The sequence below is a fragment of the Guillardia theta genome, assembly GCF_000315625.1.
Source record: "Guillardia theta CCMP2712 unplaced genomic scaffold GUITHscaffold_41, whole genome shotgun sequence".
Taxonomy (NCBI): domain Eukaryota; class Cryptophyceae; order Pyrenomonadales; family Geminigeraceae; genus Guillardia; species Guillardia theta.
This window is the reverse complement of record NW_005434633.1, coordinates 361,084-388,129: the sequence shown is the minus strand read 5'-3', so window position 1 is coordinate 388,129 and position 27,046 is coordinate 361,084. Positions and strand designations below refer to the sequence as shown.

The window sequence follows — 27,046 nt, the reverse complement described above, 5'->3', positions numbered from 1 at the left end:
CCCCTCCGTCTTGTCCATGGGGTGGTGATGGAGTAACAGTTGCTGTTGGCTACTCAAGGATACGACAATCTGTTTACGGTTCCAACGCTTGCACGTCGATGAGGGAAAGAGCGAGGGGAAGATTCCCGACACAGCTTGCACGTGTTCCGCAACCTGCTTCGATATCTTGTAGAAGCAGCACAGATCCAGGAGCATAGCGCACGCAGCTTCGACTTCGTTCGTGGCGCTTTCTTCGTTACAGTCTAGCTCGATGGCTAGCTCGAGGGCCCCATCTCTTAGCACCTTCTCATAGTAGTCGAGGCAGAGCAGGTTGTGCAGCGTATTGATCGCAGCCGTCGGCGTCCATGGGTCCTTGCTCGTCCGGCAGATGCGTACAACATCCCAGAGCACCTCGGGAGTGAAACCATCGACAACGGTGGGGGGGGGGGGGGGTAGGAGGGAGAGGGAGGAGGAGCGTAGAGCAGTCTTCGGGATCTGGGTCCTGGGTGTAGATTCCCAAAATCGTTTTGTAAGATAACGGCTTTGTAACGATAATGCAACGGTACAGCCTCTGGTGTGGAACAATGAGTTGAAGTGGGGTGGGGTGGTAGAAACACCGGTGGTTCAAACAAAGAATCCGGGAAAATGTCCACAAGGGGTAGGGGTGATGTGACCCACATGACATGAAGAAGGGTGGGTAGAAAGGCAAAAGGGGGTTAGGATGGAAAATGTAAAATATCCCACGGTGGGTACGACAACTACTTCCGAGAAATAGGTAAATGGTGGGGTACAAAGAAGGTCTATGACTGGGTAGGGTTATAGGATAAGTGGGTGGTGTGGTGAAAGATGGGGTGGGGTGATGGACTCAGGGAAGGGCGGGAACAGGATCATCAGACCTTCCGCGCCATGAGCAAAGATGGTGAGCAAGAGGAGGAGGAGGAGAGGGGAGAGGGGAGGAGAGGAGGAGAGAGGAGGAGAGAGGAGGAGGAGGAAGATAGATAGAGCAGGTGAGTGAGACGAGAATGGTGTAGGGAAGATGAGAGGAACAGTGGGAGAAGCTCGAGAAGGGCGGGGGATGGGGGCGGAATGATTTGGAGGAGGGCATGTAATGGTTCAAGGAGAAAGATGCATTGAGGAGGTTGCAATCAGTTGTCTCTTCAGCTCGGAAGAAAGAAACAAAGAGGAATCACCATAGTTTGGATGTATGAATAGAAAGCTCTCACGAAGTTCCGAGCCGCCTTGGGGCGGATTGTTCGTCGGGAATGCATATCGGCATACTGTTGCTCTTCGTCCCTTGGCCCTCATGCTCTGATTCAGCTTGTCACCGCTAGTCACTTGAATCTATGTCCCCTGTGCCCTCTTATTCCCACCCTTCCTTGCTCCCGCCTCCTACCCTTCAACTCGAGGATTCTAAGCGCAGAACGCGCGTATGTTACTAGGTCATACAGGGGTGTTATTATATGCTTTGCTGTGTTCTAGAAATGAGGCTCGGTGTATCCGACAGCATTGACCATGTCTTATCCTTTGTTTTGTTGTACATGGCCGCCAAAATTCTGGGGGTCGGTTTTTCTGCAATGAAAAGTAGCGATCAGACCTTGCAGGAGCAAGAAGTTTATATGCATCTGAAACGTGTGTAGATGATGATCTCGAAGACAAGTTCATCAACGAACAGTACAAGAACTGGAAAGTGAACTCAAGATACCTGTATGACGTTGTACTCTCGCATGCCCTGGACTCGCCGAGCTCGACCGTTCAGTTCCTGCCAGAGAAATACGAGTGAGCTTCTCATGCGCATGCGTGCGGATGAGGGATGATAACTGTTTCCCAGCGCTCCGGGGAAGGGGTTGCAGGAGAAGAGAGTGCTGATCGGAACAGATACCAGCGACTCCGAGCAGAACTACTTGTTGCTTGCAAAGGTAAATAGAAACGGAGAGAGAGCGCGCGAGCGGTCAGAGACAGCAGATTAATACTCTCTAGGTCATTCTACCTGATGATGATGATGATGATGGCGATGCGGAGCAGATGGTGGTTGATGACGGTGAGACGTGGACGGTATTCGTATCCATGGTTCTGACCTGCTTGTCATGTAGAGGAGGGAACGAACAGAGCACGGGTAGAAATCATCCAGAGAATAAATCATGACGGAGAGGTTAAGAGGTGATTGAGCTGTTGCTGTTGACTTCCCTGAGCTGAGATGGTCAGGGCTCGATACATGCCTCAAAAGCCAACCATTATCGCAACCAAGGCACCATCGGCAGAAGTTTTTGTCTTCGATTACACCAAGCAACCAGCAAAACCAGATACAGATGGAGTTTGCAGCCCTGATCTGAAGTTAGTTGGGCACGACAAGGAAGGGTAGGAACATTGAAAGTGCTTGTGAGGTCTGCCTCTCAACCTTGTCGCGTCAGGTATGGGATCTCGTGGAGCACGTTAGACGCAGGAATGCTTCTTAGCGGGTCTGAAGATTCTACCGTCTGTCTATGGAACGTGGAGGCGACACATTCGAATCATCAGGCCGTTGAGCCCATCAGCGTCTTCAAGGGGCACACAGGCTCGGTAGAAGATGTAGCATGGCACATCCTGAAACCGAAGATGTTCGGATCGGTCGGAGGCGACAACCAACTTATGATGTGAGTTCTTGCCTGCAGTCTTGAGCGCATGACCGCTAGATCAGATGGGATACAAGCATGGCGGACAAGAAGCCAGCACAGAAAGTGAACGCGCACTCTGCTGAGATCAACTGCCTTTCCTTCAACCCCTTCAACGAATACCTCCTAGCCACCGGATCTGCAGACAAGGTGATTCCCCTCCCTCCCCTACTCCTCATCCTCATCCTCCACCTCCTCATTATCCACTACCACCTCTACCTCCTCCTCCTTCTCCTCCTTCAGACTCTGATCCTCCCCTGAATCTTTCCTCAGACTGTTGCCCTCTGGGATCTACGCAACACAGCAGCAAAGCTGCATGCCTTCGAGTGCCATACCGATCAGGTCATCCAGGTCCAGTGGTCCTTCGCCTACGAAACCATCTTGGGATCCTGCGGTCAGGACAGGAAGGTGGCAGTCATGGACATCAGCAGGATCGGCGATGAGCAAAGCAAGGAGGATGCAGAGGACGGGCCGCCCGAACTGCTGGTGACCCTCAACCCCGATCATCTACCTACTCCCTCCTCGACCTCTCCCATCACACTCCACCCTCCCTTTCCTCTTAATCTTCCCCCTTGCCCCTCCCCTCCTCATACCATTTCTCGCTAACCCCCTCCCTTGTTACCCCTCCCTTGTTACCCCCTCCCTTGTTACCCCCTCCCTTCTTGACCCCTCCCTTCTTGACCCCGTTTTCCTCCCCATTTCATTCCCTAAATCCCCCTTCCCTCCTTACCGCATTATCCACCATCCCTCCTTTCTCTTCCAGCATGCCTTTCTCTTGACCTCCTCCCTCGTAGATCATTCAATGGCTGTCACCCTCCTCCTCCTAACCCCTCCTTGCCCTCCTCATCTTCTTCACCTTCCTCTTCCTCCTCACTCTCTTCACCAACTTTGTTTCTGATCACCCTCTGCTCAGTTCGTTCATGGAGGACACACCTCCAAAGTGACAGACTTCTGCTGGAACCCTCACGACCCCTGGCTGGTGGGCTCGGTGGACGAGAACTGTGTACTGCAAATCTGGCAGATGGTGAGCAAACGACGGAGTTGCCGAGCATGCCTGAACATGTGACTTGTTTTGTGTTCCATTAGGCTTCGCACATCTACAAGGATGACGATGACGATGGCTCCGACATCCCAGCGAAGGACTTGGAATGAGCTTCTATTCATGCTTGCAATAAAACATTTATATCTTGAGCGCCCCATGAATGGTGTCTTCTCGCCTGTGTGTCATGAAAGCAGGAAAAATTCTTTCCGCCGTCCCTCTTCCTCCACTAACTTCTACCAAAATCGCCCTCTTCCTTCTGCCATATTGAACACAGGTATATCTCTTGCTCCTTCTCCTCCGCTGTCGCCTCCTCCTCCTCCTCCTCCTCCTCCTCCTCCTCCTCCTCCTCCTCCTCCTCCTCTTTTGGCCTCAACCACACCAGCCATCGTCTTGCTGCGAGGTTATGACTCGCTCCGCATACTTGCTCGAGACTTCCATGACCAGTCGCGCATTCACCATGTCGTTCTCATCCACCCGACGTGCCGTTCGCTCTCGATCCCAACCCCATGCAACTGAGTTGCGTTGGATGACTCTCTCCCTCAGCACGTGCTCGGGACAGACGATCAACCTGCTATACCTTCAGATACTCCTCACATCACGTCTTCACCCACCACTTCTCATCGAACAGATGCTGCAGCTTTCTCCAAGGCTCGATGTCGTAGAGCAGTACGTAGTTCCCCTCTACAAGAATCACTCGGTGCTCGCGCTCAATGCTGATGGCGTCTTCCACAGGATCCCCATGAGCGTGGTCAAAACTCGGCGCCCTTCCTGTAAGTCCATCACCGCAGGCAACCAGTCAAGGCAGCAACCTGAGCCCTCGTCCTTCATCCTAGCGAGCATGTCGACAAACTTATGCGCGTTGAAGGTCCAGTGCGCTCCTCTCCGAGCATGCGCCTCCTCGCGATTCTGCATCGTGTCTAACTCTGAACGATAGTAGTGAAACCTGGCGACCGCTGTCACAAGACCCGCAGCTAAGCTTGCTGTCCTCACCCGTCCATGGGAAGAATCGCGGCAGGTACACCACGACCCGACAAGCTGCTCACGAGCTTCGAGCAGATCGTCGACTTCCCGCTGCCGGGTGGTCCCGCCAGCGCGATCCACAGCTGCTTTCCAGAATGTGGATCTTTTTCATCCTGCAGTCGACGCACAATATGATCCACGAGCTCCAACAACACGCAATTCATGTCTGAAGATGATCTGAAAAGCGACGATCGCAATGTGAGCAGTGGCATGAAGCCCAATCACCCTCGATCCCTCCCTCTACCTCTACCTCTACCTCTACCTCTACCTCTACCTCTACCTCTGCCTCTGCCTCTGCCTCTACCTCTACCTCTACCTCTACCTCTACCCCTACCTCTACTTCTACCTCTACCTCTACCTCTCTCCCTCCTTCCCTCTACTTCCCTCCCTCTCTCTCTCTCCTGCTGCCCTGTTTCACTCACTCCCTCACACCCTCCCTCATACAAATAGAAGCCTCTTGTTCTACTCGTTCTATTCCTCTCTTTCTATTTATTTGTATCCTTTTTCATCACCTTTCTCACGATAAGTTCCAACGTGTTTTTTCTGCATTCATCCAGCTGCCTCTCCCCTCCCCTCCCCTCCCCTCCTCTCTTCTCCCCTCCTCTCCCCTACTCTCCCCTCCTCTCCCCTCCTCGCCTAATCCTACTCATCTCCTACTACCGTCTCCGGCTCTCCTACTCCTCTCCTTATCCTCTCTTATCCTCTCCTCTTCCTGCAGCTGCCTCCCCTCTTATACTCTTACTCCTACTTCTACTCCTACTCCTACTCTCCTCCCCTCCCCTCCCCTCCTACTCCCCTCTCCTCTCCTCTCCTACTTCTACTCCTACTACTACTACTACTACTACTACTACTACTACTACTACTCCTCCTACTCCTCCGCTCCTCCCCTCCCCTCTCCTTTCCTTTCCTCTCCTCTCCTCTCCCCTCCTTTCCCTTCCTCTCCTCTCCTCTCGTCGCCATTGCCGCTAGCTAGTCTCTGCCATTCCCCGACAAACTTGGCACTTTTAAGTGACCTCCCCCGGTGCTCGATAAAAGGACGACCAGCTTCATCGCCCTCATACTCAAACGCGTTACCCTCATGCTCATATTCATCGCCCTCATTCGCGATATGGCGAACGAGTGCCGGAGGCAATGGTGGCCGCAGGGAGCGGAAGGGGGGGGCTGAGGAGAGCTTGTTTGATGGAGGGATGGGAATGAAAACTTCATGCCATGGCTGGAACAGCGAAACCTGATGGTCAATGCGAGAGAGGAGGAAGAGGAAGACTGGATAACCGGCAAGATCCACAGGAGAGGCAATACGACTGACATGAAAGGGGGGGGGCTGACGGGGCGAAGGTCAAGTGGGGGGGCTGGGAAACTGTTGAAGGGAAGTACATCGTCGATCTGCCTCTTCCTGCTCTTGTTGTCGACCAAGTTTGGAGTTTGCTATCCCACCTGGGGGCTGGCCAGAGCCCAGCAATGCATCGGAGGGAGAGAGTCGGCGCTCCTAGATGTGTTCACTATCACGTGCATCCTGCTCCGGCTGCGAGGAGGGGCCGAAGATGACATTGCGATGAACGATGCGCTGAAGAGGGAGGCACAGGACGCGTCTGCTGGAGCTTTGACCGCGTTGACCAAGCAGCAGCTCCGAGACGAGCTGCAGCGACGAGGGTGCGACGTGCTCGGTGCAAAGTCCGTCTTGCAGATTCGCCTAGAGAGGGTCTTGAAGGAGGAGGATCCTGTTGCGAACGTGCAGGCGACTCCCATGGTTTCAGGGGAGGTGCTGCAGAAGGTGGACCAGGAGATGATGGATGTGGACGCGACGGGTGCAGGAAGAGCAGGCGACAGGAGTGAGACTGAAGTTTGCTGCAGGGCTGAACCGAACGGCAAGAGGATACGCTGGAGGAAGGGAGAGGAGAGAACTGCTTCATCCGCAGCCGAACAAGCTGTTCACAAACAAGCAGAAGGGCTTCCAGAGTGATAGAGGACGGTAGAGTCGCCGCTTCCGTTGTGATCTCCCATACTGAAATTGAGACATGACAGGCCGAACAAAAGAAAATCCAACACGCGCATATCGAGTAATGCTTTCAAATCAAACCACCCCTCCTCCCCTACAACGCCTCCCTCCCTCCTTACCCTCCTCCTGCTTCCCATCTCCCACTGACACTCTGGGAAGGGACCATAGCGCTTTCGCCCACGGACGCCATCCGCAAGAGACCAGATACCCAGGTCTTGATCTTTCACAGAGCGCTAGATCGATCCCTTGACCTCTTTCCAGTCTCCCGCAAGCCGCCGAGACTCCTCACCAAGAACGCCGGACTCTAGGTACGAGGGAAGGAGGATACCAACGCCTCAGCGGATAGAAAATCTGCCCTACAACAGGATGCAAACACCCAACTTCCACCAGGCAAGCCCGTGTAGACTTAGCTCGGCTCATTCCTTGCTGCAGAATCGGCCACACTACGACGGCAAGCCCCAGCCTGATCGCCGGAGGTTCCCGCAGCGCACCGAGAACGGCAGAAGCTTTCATCCGAACCCTCGGCCCGAAAGAGGCCCGAGAGACGAGCGCACGCCGGTGCCCACGAATCAGCAGAAGTTCAATCCGAGATGGCAACCAACAACTCGACCAGGGAGCGGACAAACAAACCAACAGTTCACACCATCTCAGCAGAAGATGTCAGACCTGTAAACTTGTATGCTCTAATTAATCAACATGTTGTATCACTCAGCCAATACTCCTTTCATTTCAAGGAGGAATGGCATTCGAATATCTAGGATACTTTATATCAACAAGCAACCATTAGCCCCGTATGAATAGGTAACGGAGATCAGCCTCAGGAATGGTAAGAAGGTTACATCGACAAAGAATGAATGTAGATATCAACATGCACCGCGACATGATTATCTCATGGAATTTTACAAGACGTATCTCGTCAGGTCACTCTTGACCATGATCTCCTTCACCCTTTCTTGAACATACTCTTTCGTGATCTTGAACTCTTGGCTTGCATGATCGTCTGCAGTGTACGAGATCTCATCGACGATCTTCTCAAGGACCTGCTCGAAGGATCAGAACTAGTCCAATCGCTCACTCATCAAATGCGTACCGTGTGCAATCTACGTGCACCAATATTCTCGATAGTAGTATTCATCTCAAACGCGATGTTCGCAATGTCCCTGGAAAAATGTCAATCCAAAGTCAGCAAAGTGTACCAATAAAACAGACAACGTACCTGACAGCTTCCTCTGGGAACACCAACTGTACATTTTCGGTCCCAAGGAGGGCAATTTGCTGCTTGATCAAATTTGACTCCGGCACGGTAAGGATCAAGAAAAGGTCTTCTTTGGTCAAAGGCTTCAATTCAACGCGAATGGGCAGCCTTCCTTGCAGCTCAGCGAGCAAGTCTGAAGGTTTGGCCGAGTGAAATGCTCCAGAGCAGACGAAAAGAATATGGTCTGTCTTCACGTTTCCATACTTGGTGCTGATCGAACATCCTTCGATCAAAGGAAGAAGATCCCTCTGAACACCTTCAGCACTAGCATCAGCCCCGTAGCTGTAAGAATCAATAATCTTGTCGATCTCATCAATGAACACAATTCCATTTTCTTCTGTATTCTTGATCGCATCGCGCTCAATCGTCTCCGAATTCATCATCCTGTCAGCTTCAAGGTCTTCCAAGATGGGTCTGCATTCAGAGATCTTCATCTTCTTCGTCTGAGTCTTGTTGCCCATAGTATTGTCCATCTTGAGGACAAAATCGCCGAATTGAAATCCACGATTATCTTGCGGATTGCGATTCCCAGGGTTGACAGGCAGATCGATTTCGATTGTGCGGTCCTCAAGCGCGCCCTCACGCAACAATGCACGGAAAGATTCTTTGGTGCTTGACTGTGCAACATCCCCAGCAAGAATATCAAGAATTCTGTTTTCCACAGCGATCGCGACTTCCTGCTTCAATTGTTCCTTCATCTTGTTCCGCTGCAGCACTACAGCAATGTCTACCAAATCCTTGATGATAGTATCAACGTCCTTGCCATGAAAGCCGACTTCGGTATACTTCGTGGCTTCAACTTTAATAAAAGGCGCGCCAGCAAGCTTCGCAAGGCGGCGGGCGATTTCAGTTTTGCCTACCCCTGTAGGACCAATCATCAAGATGTTCTTTGGCATGACTTCATCTTTCAGAGGGCTTTCCAACTTCATTCGTCTCCATCGGTTTCGCATAGCGATCGCGATCGCCCTCTTCGCATCCTGTTGTCCAACAATGTGCTTGTTGAGATAATCCACAATTTGTCTTGGAGTCATGTCATTGTTCAACTGGAACGAAAGAAATGAGCTTAAGTAAACAGAGAGTAAACTGTAGAGGCACCTGATTGAAATCATCCTTTTTCATCGGCTCGATGGTGACCTCAATCGGAGAGGTAGTAGCTGGGTTGGCACCAGCGGAGAAGTTCCTCCTGGACTGGAAACTCAACACCCCCATGGGTCTTGATAGCCTGGAAGCCTGAACTGCAAGTGAACCAGAGAGAAACTTTGAGGCCTCTCTCCTCGTAGCAAATCGGAGAGCTCGCGCCGAGACCCTTTGCATTATGCCTAGTGGATCAGTTGGGGAAACTAGAGCAAAAGGTCAGAGAACATCGGAAACAAGAAGGAAGATTGACATTAAGCTCGCAAGGTGGCTATAGATTTTTATGCCAAGCAAAGACAACAAATACAACAATCTTGCAAACACTCTGTACGCTGTAGCAAACTAGCACTCTGCCCTTGTCTCTCAAATGCAAATCATGGCCCGTCAGCCCCCTCATGAATAAAGGAACCAATCAGATCAGACGGAATCAGCATGACTTAAAGAATTTCTACAGATCTATAGGATCTCTCTTCCAGTCTCCTGGCGGTCCATTTCTACCCTTGCAACAAAGTCAACCTGCTCATTAAGTTTACACTTCTTGCTCATTCCCCATCAAAGCCATCAAGACTTTTCTCCCTCGTCTAGTATATACCGTCTGTTAGGTTCTACAGATTCTGTTTCACATTCTTCATCTATCTATCCAATCTCCTTCGGTCCCGCACTATTCTTGCGTCCTGCGCGCCCTGCATTGTGCTTTTTGTGCTGCTACCGACCACCCCCACCACCCGTACCCCTGTAGAAACCACCCCTTCTTTTGAACAACCCCCGTCACATTGGATACTTGGACACCGGTTTCGTAAAGGACCCTACCCCCACTTTGTTATTCTATCACCCACCATCTTGTCATGATGATCCCTACCCGTAGTGGTAGGGTTCACTATCCACACTACTACCCCATCTCTTGCCCATACAGTAATTTCATTCAGGATTCATTAATACAACTTTCAAATAAGACAACCAATTATTTGCGTAAATATTCAATTATGAACGATATATTTCCCAATACAAATCAGTGTTTTAAGGTCTTTGTTCACGAAATTGGAGATTTCAATGTTCTACCCCAGTTCCTATGGCCCCATCATTTCAGACCCTACCCTTTGTGAAGTACCCACCTTGGAGCCCCCAATCTGGAATCACACTGCCCCCAATGACCACCTGAGACCACTACCCCACCCTTTTACGAGACTACCCCGTCGTTGAAGATGCGCAATCGTTTGCTTCGCCACCTGTCCTCTGATGAGGCCGATCTAAGAAGTATTGTAAAAGAAAATACAACTATGTACAGAAAAAAGATCCTATCAAGATAAAATATTCATATATAATCTGTACGATATTTGGGAGTTGATACAATGAAATAAAGATAATCAGTACAAATTGAAAAAAGTCTCTGTTTGTATTTAGAAATTTTGGCAGATAGTATTTGTACATCATGGTACAGAAAGGATAACATATATGATACTGGGTAATGTTTTATCGGAGGCACAAACTTTCTAAAAATGTTTTACAATAATTTATCCTGATTAATACAATACTTTTATACCTGCAACAAAGGCCAGACCCACCCCCTGCAGAGGGGTTCCTTTTGCATCTGAGGCTTCAGAGCCACCCCACCCTCTTATAATCGGACACCCCTTTCAAGAGGACTGAAAAGCTGGGGTCGCCATGGATGAGGGTACCCCACCAGGTACCCCACCCTGCTTGGTCGACAATCGTACCTCTTTACTCTGTCTGATCTTTTCATCATGAATGAATACCCCCCCTTTCGTGATGATGTAGAAGTAAAAGGGGTAGGTGGGGTATCTATATACCCACCCCTGTTCAACCAGCTGTAGATCGAACTTTCCGGGCCGGGCCGCGGCGCCGCACTGCAGGCCGGGGCCCGGGCCCCGGGCCCGGGGCCGGGCCGGGCCGCCGGGGGCGGCCGGACCGTCCGACAGTACGCGGCCGGGTCACCCGGGTATCGGTGCTTACGGTAACCGTCACTGAGTCACACGGACTAGGCTCGGCAGGATGCCAGGCCGAGGGTTGGTTCTTGACGGAATACAAGTTTGTTAGACTTGTACTAGTCTAAAGTCACGCAGATGTCACATCGACCTTAGTTGTAACAAGACAGTTTTTGCTCAAGACCGAGTTTAATGCACACAAAAACCAGAATTGAGGAGCACATGAGAGATAGACTGTATGCTAGGATGTGAAACCCAAGCAACCAGACATGAGGGGACCTTAGCAAGACGGCTAGGAAGGCCTCCTCTTCATCATACGTACTACATTGCCGCCTTGACACGTAAGTCGTCTTGGTTTACAGGAGAGTTTTTGTTAACTCGGCGCTATCTGACTGGCACGGCTGGCATACGTTCCATCCTCCCCCCGAGTTTCTGAAATAGTACGTTACATCGGACGTCAGAAAGTCACACAAACAAGAGAATGTCAGCAGATCCAAGTCAAGATACGATGATACAACGTCAAGTTCACAGTCATGCTGAGTGGGCAATAACCATTCGAGGATTGTCCATTCTGAAGAAGATTTTCATGCAGGGCTGTTAGATGTGCGGCACAGAGATAAGGGGAGATGCCTGGCGAGCGGATGCAATGACGAGAGATAGAGTATAGGATAAGAGAGTCTGAAGAGAGAGAAGATAAGAGAGATAGAGAGAGAGAGAGAGAGAGCGTGCCCGCCGGCATTTGAAGACCAAAAGATAAATTTTTTGAACCGTAAAGAACTTGTGACCAGAGATTGCTGCCGCGAGATTGGAACATCCGTTTCAAGGCATCTGAAGATTGTTGTGCAGTAGTACCTTGTTCGCCGATCCAGAAGTAGCTCCAGTTATGCATGCCACAGCCTAGCTCCATGACATGAAACTTCCGCCAGATCTCCTGGTAGTTCCATTTGATCCTACTCAAAGATCAAGAAGATTAAAATCGAATCAGCTTCAAGTGCGTTTCCACACGGTTAAGCAGATATTCGACCGACCAATCTGGCTGGGGAAGGCTTGTTTTTCCTATTCGAAGATCAATCAAACAAATTGAGGCTGAGATGAGAGGCCTAAACAACTTGCGGCTAGAGAGAGAGCCTGATTGAAGAGAAGAGTCATCCGAATTTGTAAGGCTTGAATTGCATGAATTTTCGACAGTAACGAAACGATACCAAGAAAGAAAAAACTCCAGTAAACAATTCAACTAACCAAATATAAGATCAACATGATTGAGCATGTAATCGGGGCCCATAACCGACGGAATACAAGTTTGTTAGACTTGTACTAGTCTAAAGTCACGCAGATGTCACATCGACCTTAGTTGTAACAAGACAGTTTTTGCTCAAGACCGAGTTTAATGCACACAAAAACCAGAATTGAGGAGCACATGAGAGATAGACTGTATGCTAGGATGTGAAACCCAAGCAACCAGACATGAGGGGACCTTAGCAAGACGGCTAGGAAGGCCTCCTCTTCATCATACGTACTACATTGCCGCCTTGACACGTAAGTCGTCTTGGTTTACAGGAGAGTTTTTGTTAACTCGGCGCTATCTGACTGGCACGGCTGGCATACGTTCCATCAGTTCTCAGCGCTGTCTTTTCTCCGAAGTTCCCGGGCCGCGGCCGGCCCGGCACTGCCTGCACGGTATGGCCCCGGTCACTGTGCGACCGGACAGTGAAACCTTGCCACTCGTGACTGTGACCATGGCTCAGTCGCCGGTGCCAGCCTAGTACGCCGGGTCGGAGTCAACGGTAGCGGCCAACAGTCACGGTGCCAGACGGTGGCCCATACCGTCAGTAGAGGGCCCGGGCCGCGGCCCGGCGCCGCGCCGGCGGGCGCCCCCGGTACTGGAGATACATTGTTTTAGAAAGACAAAGCCGGGTATCCCAGCTAGTATCGAAAATGGCGGCGAAATGAGAGAGTAGAGGTAGCTGGCCGGATACTTTTGTTGCATGCAAGTGACACGCTCCTCCTAATCAGGTTCTTGTGAGTTGAATACAAAGGAGGCAGATCAAGAAAGTCTGAAAGGAGGATGTCAGCTATACAATCGTTTCTGCAGGATCGCCCCAAGTACACCATGCAGGTAGCGATGGATCTGTGAGTGTACATGCCGTGCTTGTTTTGACGATGCTAACAGGGTGTGATATCTTACCTCGAGTCATTTGAAACTTTTAAGGAAATGGTTGAATGCCTATTCGTCCTGTTTGCGAGAAGCTCGTTGCTAACCTGACGAATAGGAGCTAGACGAAAGGGATAAGAAGATCAAGGTGCTGGAGGAGAAGTTGAAGGCTGTGGAGAACGAGGTTAGAATAGGGTGCTCATGAAATATGCTCGAGGTCATAACTTTCTGCATTTGATAGCTGAAGATTTACAAAGAGCGAGACGAAGAATCTGCTCGTCGGATTGAAATATTGGAGCTTGCATTGAAGATGGTACTTGCGACAAGTTTTCTGTCATGCGCGACTTGGTAAAGATGATGACAGGAGCGACAGTCGACCAAGGAGATCCACACTAATAAATTCTGCTTCCCTCAGGCACCTGGATCGGAAAAAGATGATCATGGCTGATATCTTTGACGCAGAACTTTGACGGAGCAAGTACAGTTCTGCTTAAGGCAGCGCGAGAGAAGGAAGAGGATGTTGAGGTGAGATAGGCCGCTTCAGTACATCTATTTGAAAGCACAGAACAGGTCGAAGCTCGTGCAGAGATAGTCTGTACAGAAGGCGAGCAAGTCGATGACATGTCTGCTTTCTTTGGCAACAAGGTCCAAACAACAACCTGAGTGTGTGTATGGGGCTTACAGAGTAATAGCTCAAACCGTTCGAAGAATCGACGACAGAGATCAAGGGATACCGTGAATTTGCATCTTTGCGAAGCCACATGGACAGCATCAACGATCTCAGCTGGAACTCGAACGGCTCGCTCCTCCTGTCTGCCTCTGAAGACGGCTGCTTGAAGCTATGGTGCCTGAAGAGCATCAAGGCAGTCACGAAGGTGACTATGAGCTGGTGTAGTTCAGCCTACGAGTCATCATAGTCCGTGCAGGCCTCTAACACGGTGCCCGACATCGAGCCGCTCATCACGTATCGCGGTCATAATGGAGCTGTAAACTGCGGAATCACAGTCTCCGCGGGTCGCGGGGACCCAAACGGTTTCTGCGTGAGTGGAGGGCTTGACGGATCAGTCCGCCTGTGGGATACACCCAAGGTAGAGCAGGATCTTTACGATAGCGTGGGCTGCAGCGTTCGCAACGAGAGGATGTGCTATACGTATCACAGCGATGCTGTGTGGGCGATAACCTACACCGCAAAGCATCGATTCCTCATCTCAGGATCTGCCGACGGTATAGTGAAAGGATGGAGCATCGGGGACTTGCTGGAGACCAAAGATTCCGAACTGATCGAGGGCGGCAACATTCAAGACCATGACCGACCGGCTGTCCACGACTACCGTCGGCAAGGCTCTCTGGCCGAGCCCGGAGTAGCCATCGCCATTGAAACCAGCCCCCAAGACGCGGACCATTTCTTTGCCTTGTATGACAACGGTGCTGTTGCAGACTTTGACGTCGCTTCACAAACTGTGAGGCTAGACTTTCTGGTCCAGTCGGAGCACAACTCGAGCACGCCTTGCGCATCCAAGGCACCATCGTGCCTGGCAGTCCACCCCACTTTCCCCTTGGCTGTGATAGGTCATCTCGACTCTGTCCTGACGGCAGTAGACTTGAGCAGGCAAGCTCGTGCAAGAGCAGGAAGGAGAGTATCGTCTGACCTGCAGTGTGCAGGGGGAAAACAGTCTTCCAGCTCCCAGCCCACGATGCCCCAGTCGTATCGGTAACGATCGACGGCACTGGCCTATATGTACAGCCTGACCCATCTGAGGAGCAAGCGGATGTTGCTGACAGTGCTTCAGGTCATGACAGGAGGCGCGGATGGAACGTGCCGTGTATGGGACCTTCGCAAGCAGAGATGCGTCTGCGAGGTCTCGCTTAGAGGAGGAGCCGTGCCGTCGGGAGCTCCTGACGAAAGTGTATGCAGAGCCGGTTGGAAGCGAGCAAGTTCGGCAACAGGAGCATACAGGTAGCAGCCAACCCCTGCAAGAAGATCATCGCTGTCGGGTACGACTTGAGACAGCTCTGGCTTGGGCCTGTGCTCAGGTGCCTTTCACAGGTCCGTGGACGCAAGGGTGTCACTGCTCTCATCCTAGCTGAGTCCTACAGCCTCACTACAGGTCACGGGTGTACCAATGAAAGCAAGCTCAATCACCATCGTCTACCCCAGTCTCACATGCTAGTCTGCTAGTGTACACGTGGCTTTATTTCACATTCAACCTCTTGTCGTCACCTACGACGCTACTTGGACTTCTTGGCTTGCCGCGAGCGTACAAGCATCGCAATGTCGGCTGCCCCTTGACCTGCGAGCGCGTCGGTGCTGGAGGCGATCCGTAGCCGTGGACCTGTGACTGGTCCTCTTGTCCAGGCTGCCTCGCTCAGAGTCGCAGCTCCTCCCCCGTCACGGCTTCGAGCACTCGCTTCTCCTCAATGAGACGGATGGCTGCTGCGAGGGATCGAAGCTGCTGCTGACGGGATCTAGGAGGCTGGAGGAACGGGCAGGAAGGAGAGACGGGGGACGGTAGGGAGGAGGGAGGGAGGGTACGGCAGGTCATCATGGCAGGCTTACGAGGCGGGAAAGGATGGGGATCAGGGCGGGGAGACGGAAGACTTGAAGAAGGGGGGGGGGAAGGAGGAACAATGCAGGTAAACAAAAGGTAGTGATATGTATGACAGAGCAGGTCGGGAGCAGCCGTGGCGATCACGATACCAGGATGTCGCGACTATCCCCCGATGCCCCCTGGAATGTGAGTAAGATCCGACATCTTCCTCGAGTGCGTTAGGAGTCACTGGAGGAATGCTCATACTGACTCAGATACGATGATGAGGTAGAGAGTCGACGACGAGATACTCCCCTAGAGGCGCTTCACACAGCAGTCATCGCTCTGGTGATCTCCCTCATTCCCGAAGGTTGTGTGTACAACATTTGATCGCAAGTTGGTGCAATTTCAATCTTCGAAAAGTATTTATCGAAACAAATCGACATGTCCGCCGAAACTCGGCAAAGCGCGTATGAACGCCGAGAAGACATTGAGCCGACAATTCATGAAGATGAATTCAGGCAGACAGAGCAATGAAGCGGGAGAAGGACAAATATTTTCTTCACCGCAGTTGAGGGAGGAATCCCGTGCTCCCGTGGCGGTAGAGCACGTTCAGGCCTATAGCAGCCCTCCCCTCTCGCTCTCAGGCGGCTTCAAACAGGAATACGATCGCGCGCGTATTGGAGGAGGACGCTCTTCCTGCCCAACCCGTTGTAGATCGCAACAGGACTCGACATTCGAGTCCAGTCGGACATCGTGCCTGGCAGTCCAATCAGGACCTAATCCACAGGAGCGGGAAGGAGCGTATCGGCTGACCCGGAGCGGTCGAGAGCCTTGAGGGCGTGCGGAGCCTCGCGAGCAGCACGAGAGGGAGGCTGAGGCCATCAGAGATATAATGGGGGAGAGGGGAAGGAGGAAAGGGGGCGGCTCTGTCCTTGGATGGACTCACAAGGCCTCCTGGATGAGACGGATGGCTGCTGCGAGGGAACGAAGCTGGACATCATGGCAGGCTTACGAGGCAGGGAAGGATGGGGAGCAGGGCGGGGAGACTGAGAGCATGAAGGAGGAGGGGTCAGGAACCCGAGGTCAAGCCTACCAAGCCCGGCGAAGCATGCGGAGAATGACCGGGTGGTAAGATTTGCCGCAAACTGGATCCGAAGTCGTTGCTGCAGTACAATGGCGAGCAGACAATGGAGAGATCAGTCGTCTCATGGATCGGGTATCTGGAAGGTCGATGTAAATTTCACCGCATCTCACGTCATAGGTGGGTAGGCGCCGCGATCTCTGCGTTCGGTCCAGAAGTGCAGCTATGGTGGCCCCCGGCTACTCTCCCGATGGCTGAGCAAGACCAGTTCTCAACGGAGAATGGTGATAAACAACGTGGCGAAACTTCGTTTTTACTATTTTCGCGATGTTTCTTTGGAAGAGAGTGAACCACAACCTTTGCCTTTAGTTCAACGAGATGGACAGTATTTCGAGGTCGATCGTGTTCTGGCTCGTCGTGGAAAAGGTAATCGTGTGCAGTGCTTGGTTCGTTGGAAAGGATATGACAAGTCGTCGGATGATTCTTGGTTGTCTACACGTGAATTTTGCACTCCAGAGTTCAAGAAAACAATTCGTGATTTCAATCTTGTGAATGCTCATTGATTCTTGGTGTTTGCAGCGAGGTGGGGCTGAGAAGTGTGTTCTCATCTAACAGCGCTAGGGAGCGAAAAGATCGGATATGTTTGCTGACTTTTTGTCTCTCTTAAGTAGGTGTCCTAGGCAGTATCGTTTCTGAAGAAATATTACTTACTTTTCTTTATCTTTAATGTTGGATTCAAGTAAAGTACCGTTGGACTGTGCATTGTTTTCGCACGCTAACTTTGGTTTCTTGCCGGGATCCGATCGAGAGACACTTGTAGCAAGTTTTCCTAACAAAGAGCAGACTACACGCCACGGCATCCTTCGCCGCCCTCAGTCAGGCCTCTTGCGCCCCTCGGCGTATGCCTTGGGCAGCAGCGTCATCTAGCGTGTGTTATATTTTTTACCCCCTCACCCCACGTGTATATTTCGCACCATTTTGATGTGAAATTTTGCTATACTCAAAGTCTTGTGTATATCCTTACGTTCTCATAAGAGTTTCTGTCAATCTCTCAAAAAATTCCTTACCATTCCAATGTGAAAAAATTTCTCGCACCATAACAGTGTGGGATTTCTTCGAGAGATTGTGAGAATTCGCATGAGATAAAAAATATATAATGTTTGTCTTCTCAAATTGAAAATATCCATTTGTGACAGTGGATGAAACCTTTTTCTTCATCCTCAAACTCCTCAGTTCAAAACCTACTATACGGAAAAAAAAAAAGCAAATTTGGATGTTCTGAGGCGGGCTTAAAAATAAAATATGCCACAACAATAAATGAAGAACCATTTTTTCTTCTCATATGCTGGTAATAAGAGGGAGGAGGTAGAGCGTATATACTCTAAGATTAATTTTGAAAATATCGACACGGTATGCGAGCCATTCTGTGGTTCTTGTGCTGTGTCTTATTACATATGGAAGCAATTCCCAACAAAAAGATTTAAGTACGTGTTAAATGACCTAGACAATAAGTTATATGAGCTTCTAACCCTTGTGAAATCAGGAGATAAAAAGCGGATGGATGAAATAGAAAAAGAGATTAACGATGTTATCAGAGATGAGGATGAAGAAATAATTATAACAAAAGAAGAATACAACAAATTCACAAGAAGCAAAACATTAACAGGTTACATCATGGCAAATAGGTACTATAATTTTAGGGTTGGTTTATTTCCTCCTGAAAGTGTATTTAAAAGAAAGTTTAAATTTTCAGATTATCCAATATATGACTTTCTAACATCAGAGGATATAACCATATTGAATAAGGATGGTTGCGATGTTATACAAGAATATGATAAGGATAATGTCTTTATGTTTCTAGACCCTCCATATATAGCATCAAATAATAACTTTTATTCGAGTGATAAGCTTAATATGTATGAATATTTCGTAAAAATAGGTTTTAAGAATTTTAAAAGCAAGATGCTAATATGTCACGAGAATAATTGGCTTTTTAAGATAATATTTAAGGACTATATTAAAGATGAGGGTGAGTACAAAAAGCAATATCAAAACTCTTTACGTAGTGAAGGAAACAAGAAGAAGACAACAACTCACATATGTATTATGAATTACTAATTTTGTAAAGTATTAATAAATGGTTTATCAGCTTTTAGAAGAAGGCAAAATTTATTATTGCGAGGCCTTAGAGAGACCTTGGACTAGATTTAATGTGCTAGACACAATCGGTGTCAAGCTTACCCCTCCAAAAAAGAAGTCACTGTTTAGTAAATTAAAACAGTTGTTTAGAGTAACCCATACTCATTCCTAGCCCTTGACCATGTAGCCCTTAGTTCTTTTGCTAACTTTGGATTTTTATCCTCCCATTCCTCAAAATTTAAAATTCCTTCTTTGACCTCATCTTTTTTATAACCTCCTACGTCACTAACATTTACATTATATTTATCGTCAAAGAATACAACACTAAACCACGGCTTCTTATTATTAATTACAATATCATATATTACTCCAAGATAAAATTTACCTTGATGCTTAATCCTTACAAATGTATTGGTTGAGATCTCTTTAACCCTTCTTGTTCTGTTCCTATCTGGTGGTACATACTGAATATCTTCATATGCTATTGAAGTCTGTATATGTTCCGTGATTGTTTCCCATATTGTTGAATAGTAAATTTTGGTTTGATAATATGGATGGTATGCTTACAACGTTGTCCCAGTGTATGTATCCTGTCCATCCGCCATTTGTAACACCGTGCTTCTTTTGCGACCATCCTATGCCCATCAAATGAATTCTCCCCTTTCTTGCATCTATTCTAATCTTTACAAACCTATTCACTGCTCCTATCTCATTTACTGTAACCCCGCTATGTTCAGTCGAGTTCTGTGTGTTAGGGTTGTAATTGTTGATGCGGCACACAAATAACCAAGTCCCATTTGAAAGAAGCCCATATACATCAAAATACCCACAATTATTCCAAGGCAGATGATTGATATACATATGAGATTTACCGCTTGGGACATTAAACGTAAGTGTTTCATCTGCCACTGTATTCACCCCAGAAGTTTGTGTGTAGATATATCCAACATTGTTGATATGGTATATCGGAGACCAAGCTGTGCCAGTGTATGGGAGCCAAACCTGAGCGCCTGTCATTGCGGTGTATCCATTAGATACATTTGTTGTCTGGTCATATTCATAACCTGTAAATATGATATTACCATCTACATAAATATTTCCGGTATATGTTAAATCTGTCCCGCTTGTGGTCCATTGTGAAGATGAACCGGTATATGTAAGCAATCCACCTGTGACATTAAAATCAGATGAAACACTCTGTATGTATTGGTCGGTGCTTGTTATATAATTATTGTTAGTTAAATATGCTTGTACATTAATATCACCATAGCTTAATATAGTCGGCTTGTCGCTTAAGTCATTGTAACTGCCAGATGTTGCCACAGTTGCCAGTGTTGGAGCTCCTGAAAGGTCAGAGTATAAGCCGCTTGTTGCTACCGTTGCCAGTGTTGGAGCTCCTGATAGGTCAGAGTATAAGCCGCTTGTTGCCACAGTTGCCAGTGTTGGAGCTCCTGAAAGGTCAGAGTATAAGCCGCTTGTTGCCACAGTTGCCAGTGTTGGAGCTCCTGTTAAGTCGGAGTATAAGCCACTTGTTGCTATGTTTGCCAGTGTTGGAGCTCCTGATAGGTCAGAGTATAAGCCGCTTGTTGCTACCGTTGCCAGTGTTGGAGCTCCTGAAAGGTCAGAGTATAAGCCGCTTGTTGCTACCGTTGCCAGTGTTGGAGCTCCTGATAGGTCAGAGTATAAGCCGCTTGTTGCTACCGTTGCCAGTGTTGGAGCTCCTGATAGGTCAGAGTATAAGCCGCTTGTTGCTACCGTTGCCAGTGTTGGAGCTCCTGAAAGGTCAGAGTATAAGCCGCTTGTTGCTATGGTTGCTAGTGTAGGCTTGTTGATGAGATTGTTATAGTCGCCATTAAAGAGCGTCGCTTTCTTAAAACGTATGATAACCACACCGGAGCCGCCTTTTCCACCGAAACGACTCAAAAAAAAGCTGCCCTTCCCTCCTCCTTCTCCGCCGTCTCCTGAATGGTTCTGAGCATCAATGCCTGTCACATTATTATTTTTATCCCCACCCCTTCCACCTGTTCCATATATAATGTCTTCTCCTGTGATATCTATTGATACTCCAACACCTCCCAGTGTTTGATTTACGGAACTGCTTGCATCATCTCCAGGACCACCAGCGCCACCACCCCCACCGGCTGAGGCTCCTATAGTAAATCCTCCGGCACTGCTACCGCCAGAGTTTCCGTATCCATTTGAAAGCTTGACGCTAGCACCTCCATTAGAATATGGTAAGTTCCTCCTCCACCACTCCCCCCATCGTTGCCATTTGCAAGTCTCCCACCTTTACCACCACCGTTAGCCTGAATGTTTCCAAACGATGATATATAACCGTTGCTGTCGCTTCCTCCATTTCCTACAACTATATTGTACGTACCAGTGTCTATTCTGTAATCAATTAGATGTACCACCTCACCAGCCCCACCCCCACCCCCTGCGGCTGAGCTAGCACCTCGACCGCCTGAGCCTCCACCACCGACAATGAGAATATCGCAGACAGTGTCATAATGAAAATTTATCTCGTATGTTGTGCTATTTCCTATACCATCATATGTAAATTTAAGATAATAATCATTGCCACTTATAAGGGTAGGCTCAACAGTTGTATCAAAGAAAGTGTAAGGATGGCCAAAGATTGAGGATAAATCGGCAGCCAAGAGGTTTCTCTCATCAATAAGTTTATTTACATCTATTATATTATCTGTTCCTGTTATTTGAGTTGTCCAGTCAAATGAGGTCGGTATTTGCTCATGCTCGCAATATGTTGCTCTCACTGTATATTGTATTATTCAAGATGTTTGAATGTGTCATGAGGTGACCATATAGCACATTGCTCTCACTGTATATTGTATTATTCAAGATGTTTGAATGTGTCATGAGGTGACCATATAGCACGTTGCTCTCACTGTATATTGTATTATTCAAGATGTTTGAATGTGTCATGATGTGACCATATAGCACATTGCTCTCATTGTATATTGTAGTACTCAAGATGTTTGAATGTGTCATAATGTGGTCATATAGCACATTGCTCTCACTGTATATAGTATTATTCAAGATGTTTGATTGTGTCATTATGTGGCCATATAGCACATTACTTTCAGTGTTAATTCCATTGTTAGCAGATGATGATAAAATATTGCTGGTATGATAGATGTAATCAAACAAAATGTTTGAGTGTGTCATTATGTGGTCATATAGCACATTGCTCTCAGTATTAATTTCATTGATAGCAGATGTTAATAATATATTACTTGTGTTTTAGATGTAATCAAACAGAATGTTTGAGTGTGTCATTATATGGCCATATAGCACATTGCTCTCATCTTTAATAATTGTATCAGTTTCATTCTTGGTATAAACACTAAAGTCAATCTCACCCTTATTATAATATTTCTTAAGCTCGTTATCAACGTAAGCTATTATCTCATCTCTCTGTGCTCCTATTTCACCACTGAGTTGGTTTGATGTGTTCCTTAACTCTCTTTGAGACAATTGATACCCCCTACCAGCAACCCAGTTGAGGTTGTCATAATTCATATTTTATCATTTAGCTATATTTAATTTTTTGGCATTGAAATCACTCCAAAAGCTAGTGTCATGACTTATGTCATTATCAAAATATAATATTTGTTTTTCTTTTATTATAGCAATCTCTTTGTACAGCTTAGAATTTTCAAGTTTTACCTTATTGCGGTAATATTCACGGCTATATGCCTTCTTCTTATTCCTGTAAGCCTCATCTAATCGGTACTTATTCCTCTGTGATCCGTTCATTTATTTATTACCTGTAAATAAATTATGAGCAAGTTAAGAGGGAGCAGAAATGGTGAAATAGTATATAACTCAAATGATGACCTAGGTATGAAATGGCTAGACTTCAAGAAAAAATATGATGAATATCTAAATACATCCGCCTTCTATGTCATCAGAACTCCTAAGACTGTCAATGGTAAGGGTGACTTGATTAAGCTAGGGATTTCATCAGTTGGCAGCAGCGAGATCATAAGAAGGTTATCAGACTATGAAAAATATTATGATGGTGATTTTAGAGTTTTACATCTTAGGGTATGGTATCAGTATGTCAAGGGAACTAATCAAGAGGGAGCACCACAAGAAAGATTTGAACTTAGAGCAAAGAGGAGGATGAAAGAGCTAACAACTCCTGCTTATGGCAACGAGTGGTTCAATAGAAGAGACTTAAAGACATTGCGCAATGTATTAAACGAGTTCGATAAGGAGAATAAGAAACCATAGATAACAAAATACAAAAAAATAAGATTGTAACTTCATTTATCAATGATTATCAAGAAATAATAACAGATTATGAAACGGGAGAAGCTATGCTTATCACAAATCAAACAGATGTGAAGGAACTATTAAATACTTTAAAAAACCAATTACTAATCCGAGATCTAACATATAAATACACAGTCGGAATAAGATACATTGAGATATACTTTGCTAATTCTCAGGTTACCAGCGGAGGAACATTTAAGGAGCTGCCAGATTGGGTTAAGAATAAGCGAGCTATTATCAATATTCAGAACAAAGATGATAAATGCTTCTTATATTCAGTTCTTGCGGATCTCTATCCAACATCTAAAGAAATCAAGAACCCTAACAGAGTAAGCAACTATGATAAGTATCTTGATAAATTGGATTATCAAGGCTTTGAGCTTCCTATGAAAGTAAAAGATATTTGTAAGTTTGAGACTAAAAACAACCTAGCAATAAATGTTTATACTATCACTAACAAAAAGATTGTTACATCTCATGTTTCTAATAAAGACCACAGCTTGAAACGCATAAATTTAATGCTACATGATGGGCATTACTCATATATTAAGAGCATCAACGCATTGTTAGGACATGACGCAACAGATAATCGGTCGTTATTCTGTGACATATGTTGTACATGTAACTTTAAAAGTAAGCAAGCCCTAGAAAATCATAAGAAGTTCTGTATTACAAATAATTACCAAAGGCTTGAGATGCCAAAGCAAAAAGAAGAAAATGAAAAAATTTATATTAGCTTCAATAAGCATGTCGCACTTAATAAGTTACCTATTAGAATATATGGAGACTTTGAGGCTATACAAGATTATAACGATACAAAGATTAGTAAGAATGGCAACACTTCATATTACAGTAAACATAAGGCAGCCAGCTTTAAAATATTGATTGTCTCAGACATTCCGCTTATTGGGTTTGATCATAAAAAAGTAAATGATAAGTATATTTATGATTACTTGTATCGAGGAGAAAAACCCGCTTATGAGTTTGCAAGCTTGCTTATGAGAATTAAAGACGCACTTAATAACTCAATAAATTCAGCCCTTGAAGAACATGAAGATTATAAAACAATTTGTATGAACTCAGAGCAAAAACAAGAGTATAATAAAACTAGAAATTGTCCTTGTTGTAAATGTGTATTTGATCATACAAATTATAAATGCAGGCATCATAACCATTTCACTGGTGATTACATCATGCCTTTGTGTAGAAATTGTAACTTAAAAGCTAACCTAAAGCGTAATAATATAGATATCCCAGTCATATTTCATAACAGCAATTATGATAAAAATCTATTCTTGACAGAATTTGGCAAATTCTACAATGTTAAAGAAATAAGCGTAATTCCAGATAATACCGAGAAATTTAAATACTTCAAGGTTGGACAATACTCCTTTATAGATAGCTTTAGGTTTATGTCATCTGGACTTGAAAAGCTTATAAACAACATTCCTAAAGACAAAAGGACATATTTGAGATCTCTTTGTGAAACAGAAGAACAGTTTAAATATTTGAATGGTAAGGGTATATTTCCTTATGAATGGTTTGACAGCATTGAAAAATTTGACTATCCAATAACTGAGCTTAAAAAAGAAAGCTTTAAGTCTGAGATCAAAAGAAGCTCTGGATGTTCTGAAGAAGAATATGATGAGCTTCTAGAAACAGTTGAAGCACTTAACATAAAAACATTTGGTGAGTATCATGATATATATCTACATAAAGATGTTAATGGCTTAGCTGATGTATTTGAAAGCTTTATAGAGCTTAGCATTAAGACTTATAAACTTGACCCCTGCTTCTTTGTTGGCACTCCTTCCTATGGGTGGTCCGCTATGCTCTTGCTTACAAATGTCAAGCTTGAAAATTTGACAGATATTGAAATGTATGAATTCTATGAGGCAGGAATAAGAGGCGGTCAGTCTATCATAATGAGTAAGAAATTTAAGGCTAATAATAAGTATCTTGAAGATTATAACCCTAATAAACCATCTTCATATCTATATTATGGAGATGCTAATAATCTTTACGGTTGGGCTATGTCTCTACCTCTTCCCATTGGAGGTTTTACATGGTTAAAAAATCCTGAACTATTTGATATTGAAAGTTTAAGAGAAGATGAGGGGGCAACTCTAGAAGTAGATTTAAGATATCCAGAAGAATTACATGACTACCATAATGATTACCCTTTAGCTCCTGAAAAAATAAAACTTGGTAATTGTGAAAAGCTATGTGGTACTCTTCACAATAAGAAAAATTATGTTATAGACTATAGAAACTTGAAACTATATCTTAGTTTAGGTCTTGAGCTTACAAAGATACATAGAGTTATCACATATAAACAGCAAGCATGGCTTAAGCCTTGGATTGATAAAAACACTGATCTAAGAAAATTATCAAAAAATGACTTTGAAAAAGATTATTATAAGCTCATGAATAATGCTGTATTTGGTAAGACTATGGAGAATGTAAGAAATAGGGTTAAGGTAAAGCTACCAACTACATTAGAGAAAGCACAAAAATATTCAAATAAGCCTAACTGTACTAAATGGGAAATTATACACAATGAAATGGTATTAGTTTCATTGAAAGAAGAAAGCGTAAAACTAGATAAGCCAATATATGCTGGGTTCTCTATATTGGACCTGTCTAAATATCTAATGTACGACTTCTATTACAACATAATGAAGCCAAAATATAAAGAAAATCTCAAGCTTCTAGCAACAGACACAGATAGCTTCTTCTTTGCTGTATATACTGAAGATCTTTATAACGATATATGGGAGATGCGCGAACATTTTGATATGAGCGAGTACAGCAAAGAGAACCCTTTACACGATGAAACAAATAAAAAAGTTATTGGCAAATTTAAGGATGAACTAGGAGATAAAATTATGTCAGAGTTCATAGGAGTACGACCAAAATGCTACTCCTATAAAAAATACAGCATGAAAGATGGATATGAAAATGTGAAGAAATTGAAGGGTGTTCCTTCTGCTATTGTAAAGACTGACATTAAACATGACGACTACGATAAATGTGTTTCTGAGAATAAACCGCTAACTTGTAAGGTACATGGAATAAGAAGCTCTAAGCTTCAAAATTATACAATAAAACAGTCTAAGACTGCTTTGAGTAATACAGATGATAAAAGATATTGGGACGTATCTTTAGGATTTAGTAGCTTGGCACTTGGACACTATAGAATAAATAATTAAGCATCCGATTAAACATTATTTTTTATCTCATGCGAATTCTCACAATCTCTCGAAGAAATCCCACACTGTTATGGTGCGAGAAATTTTTTCACATTGGAATGGTAAGGAATTTTTTGAGAGATTGACAGAAACTCTTATGAGAACGTAAGGATATACACAAGACTTTGAGTATAGCAAAATTTCACATCAAAATGGTGCGAAATATACACGTGGGGTGAGGGGGTAAAAAATATAACACACATGGGTGACCCGCTCCCCAACGCCTACAAGGAGCCCCGCGACTAGGAGACGGCGTGAGGTGAGATACGAGTTTATTTACAGCAACAGTCGTATGATTACAAGCTCTGTATGAGCAACAAGGCCCGGTAGGCGCGGGAGGGCCCGCTATAGCCGCATCTCCTCGCCCATGGCTGACGTGACGGTCGACTTGTCCATGATGAGCCTGATGGAAGCTCGGATAGCCGCGAGCTGTCGAGACCGGCAGACGACGGGAGCCGCAGGCCGCAGAGGGACATGCAAGGGGTGAGAGGGTACGCAGGTCATCGAGGCAGCCGCTGGGCACGAGGAGACGGAGGATGAGACAGGAGTATACGTGCGCTTGGGAGGGGAGGG

At 46.2% G+C, this 27,046-nt stretch overlaps 7 protein-coding genes across 7 annotated transcripts; 5 read left to right on the top strand and 2 right to left on the bottom strand.

Annotated features, from left to right (window-relative positions):
- Nucleotides 1-1,517: 1,517 nt before the first annotated feature.
- Nucleotides 1,518-3,779, top strand: GUITHDRAFT_159747 (hypothetical protein; the record flags this gene model as incomplete). Its single annotated transcript, XM_005831256.1, has 10 exons — nucleotides 1,518-1,542; nucleotides 1,617-1,755; nucleotides 1,808-1,895; nucleotides 2,075-2,136; nucleotides 2,182-2,334; nucleotides 2,388-2,609; nucleotides 2,654-2,777; nucleotides 2,901-3,113; nucleotides 3,541-3,651; nucleotides 3,714-3,779. The coding sequence occupies 10 exons, from the start codon at nucleotides 1,518-1,520 to the stop codon at nucleotides 3,777-3,779; spliced, it is 1,203 nt and encodes a 400-aa protein (XP_005831313.1).
- Nucleotides 3,780-4,038: 259 nt separating this feature from the next.
- GUITHDRAFT_139875 (hypothetical protein) lies at nucleotides 4,039-4,853 on the bottom strand (the record flags this gene model as incomplete). Its single annotated transcript, XM_005831255.1, has 4 exons — nucleotides 4,039-4,237; nucleotides 4,281-4,437; nucleotides 4,479-4,612; nucleotides 4,660-4,853. The coding sequence occupies 4 exons, from the start codon at nucleotides 4,851-4,853 to the stop codon at nucleotides 4,039-4,041; spliced, it is 684 nt and encodes a 227-aa protein (XP_005831312.1).
- A 1,040-nt stretch (nucleotides 4,854-5,893) lies between these two features.
- GUITHDRAFT_139874 (hypothetical protein) lies at nucleotides 5,894-6,993 on the top strand (the record flags this gene model as incomplete). The annotated part of the gene is made up of 2 exons (XM_005831254.1): nucleotides 5,894-6,518; nucleotides 6,845-6,993. 2 exons carry the CDS (start codon nucleotides 5,894-5,896, stop codon nucleotides 6,991-6,993), a joined length of 774 nt encoding a protein of 257 aa, XP_005831311.1.
- Nucleotides 6,994-7,388: 395 nt separating this feature from the next.
- GUITHDRAFT_153028 (hypothetical protein) lies at nucleotides 7,389-9,759 on the bottom strand. The gene is made up of 4 exons (XM_005831253.1): nucleotides 9,036-9,759; nucleotides 7,902-8,983; nucleotides 7,776-7,845; nucleotides 7,389-7,725 (listed from the first exon to the last, which is right to left on the bottom strand). Exons 1-4 carry the CDS (start codon nucleotides 9,252-9,254, stop codon nucleotides 7,585-7,587), a joined length of 1,512 nt encoding a protein of 503 aa, XP_005831310.1. The 5' UTR covers nucleotides 9,255-9,759; the 3' UTR covers nucleotides 7,389-7,584.
- A 3,323-nt stretch (nucleotides 9,760-13,082) lies between these two features.
- GUITHDRAFT_109781 (hypothetical protein) lies at nucleotides 13,083-15,253 on the top strand (the record flags this gene model as incomplete). Its single annotated transcript, XM_005831252.1, has 12 exons — nucleotides 13,083-13,133; nucleotides 13,188-13,232; nucleotides 13,288-13,353; nucleotides 13,411-13,482; nucleotides 13,632-13,694; nucleotides 13,740-13,814; nucleotides 13,862-14,044; nucleotides 14,096-14,697; nucleotides 14,832-14,880; nucleotides 14,960-15,028; nucleotides 15,085-15,164; nucleotides 15,217-15,253. The coding sequence occupies 12 exons, from the start codon at nucleotides 13,083-13,085 to the stop codon at nucleotides 15,251-15,253; spliced, it is 1,392 nt and encodes a 463-aa protein (XP_005831309.1).
- Nucleotides 15,254-19,766: 4,513 nt separating this feature from the next.
- On the top strand, nucleotides 19,767-20,766 carry GUITHDRAFT_139871 (hypothetical protein; the record flags this gene model as incomplete). Its single annotated transcript, XM_005831251.1, has 3 exons — nucleotides 19,767-19,809; nucleotides 20,234-20,270; nucleotides 20,325-20,766. 3 exons carry the CDS (start codon nucleotides 19,767-19,769, stop codon nucleotides 20,764-20,766), a joined length of 522 nt encoding a protein of 173 aa, XP_005831308.1.
- Nucleotides 20,767-23,266: 2,500 nt separating this feature from the next.
- GUITHDRAFT_175435 (hypothetical protein) lies at nucleotides 23,267-26,434 on the top strand (the record flags this gene model as incomplete). Its single annotated transcript, XM_005831320.1, has 1 exon — nucleotides 23,267-26,434. The coding sequence occupies one exon, from the start codon at nucleotides 23,267-23,269 to the stop codon at nucleotides 26,432-26,434; it is 3,168 nt and encodes a 1,055-aa protein (XP_005831377.1).
- Between the last annotated feature and the right edge of the window lie 612 nt (nucleotides 26,435-27,046).

Excerpts from the sequence above, each read along its gene's own strand:
- GUITHDRAFT_153028 (XM_005831253.1), bottom strand. The coding sequence starts at position 9,254 with ATGCAAAGGGTCTCGGCGCGAGCTCTCCGATTTGCTACGAGGAGAGAG. Across the intron at positions 7,846-7,901 it reads TTCCCAGAGGAAGCTGTCAG|GGACATTGCGAACATCGCGT; the intron begins GTACGTTGTCTG and ends ACATTTTTCCAG. Across the intron at positions 7,726-7,775 it reads GTGCACGTAGATTGCACACG|GTCCTTGAGAAGATCGTCGA; the intron begins GTACGCATTTGA and ends TCCTTCGAGCAG.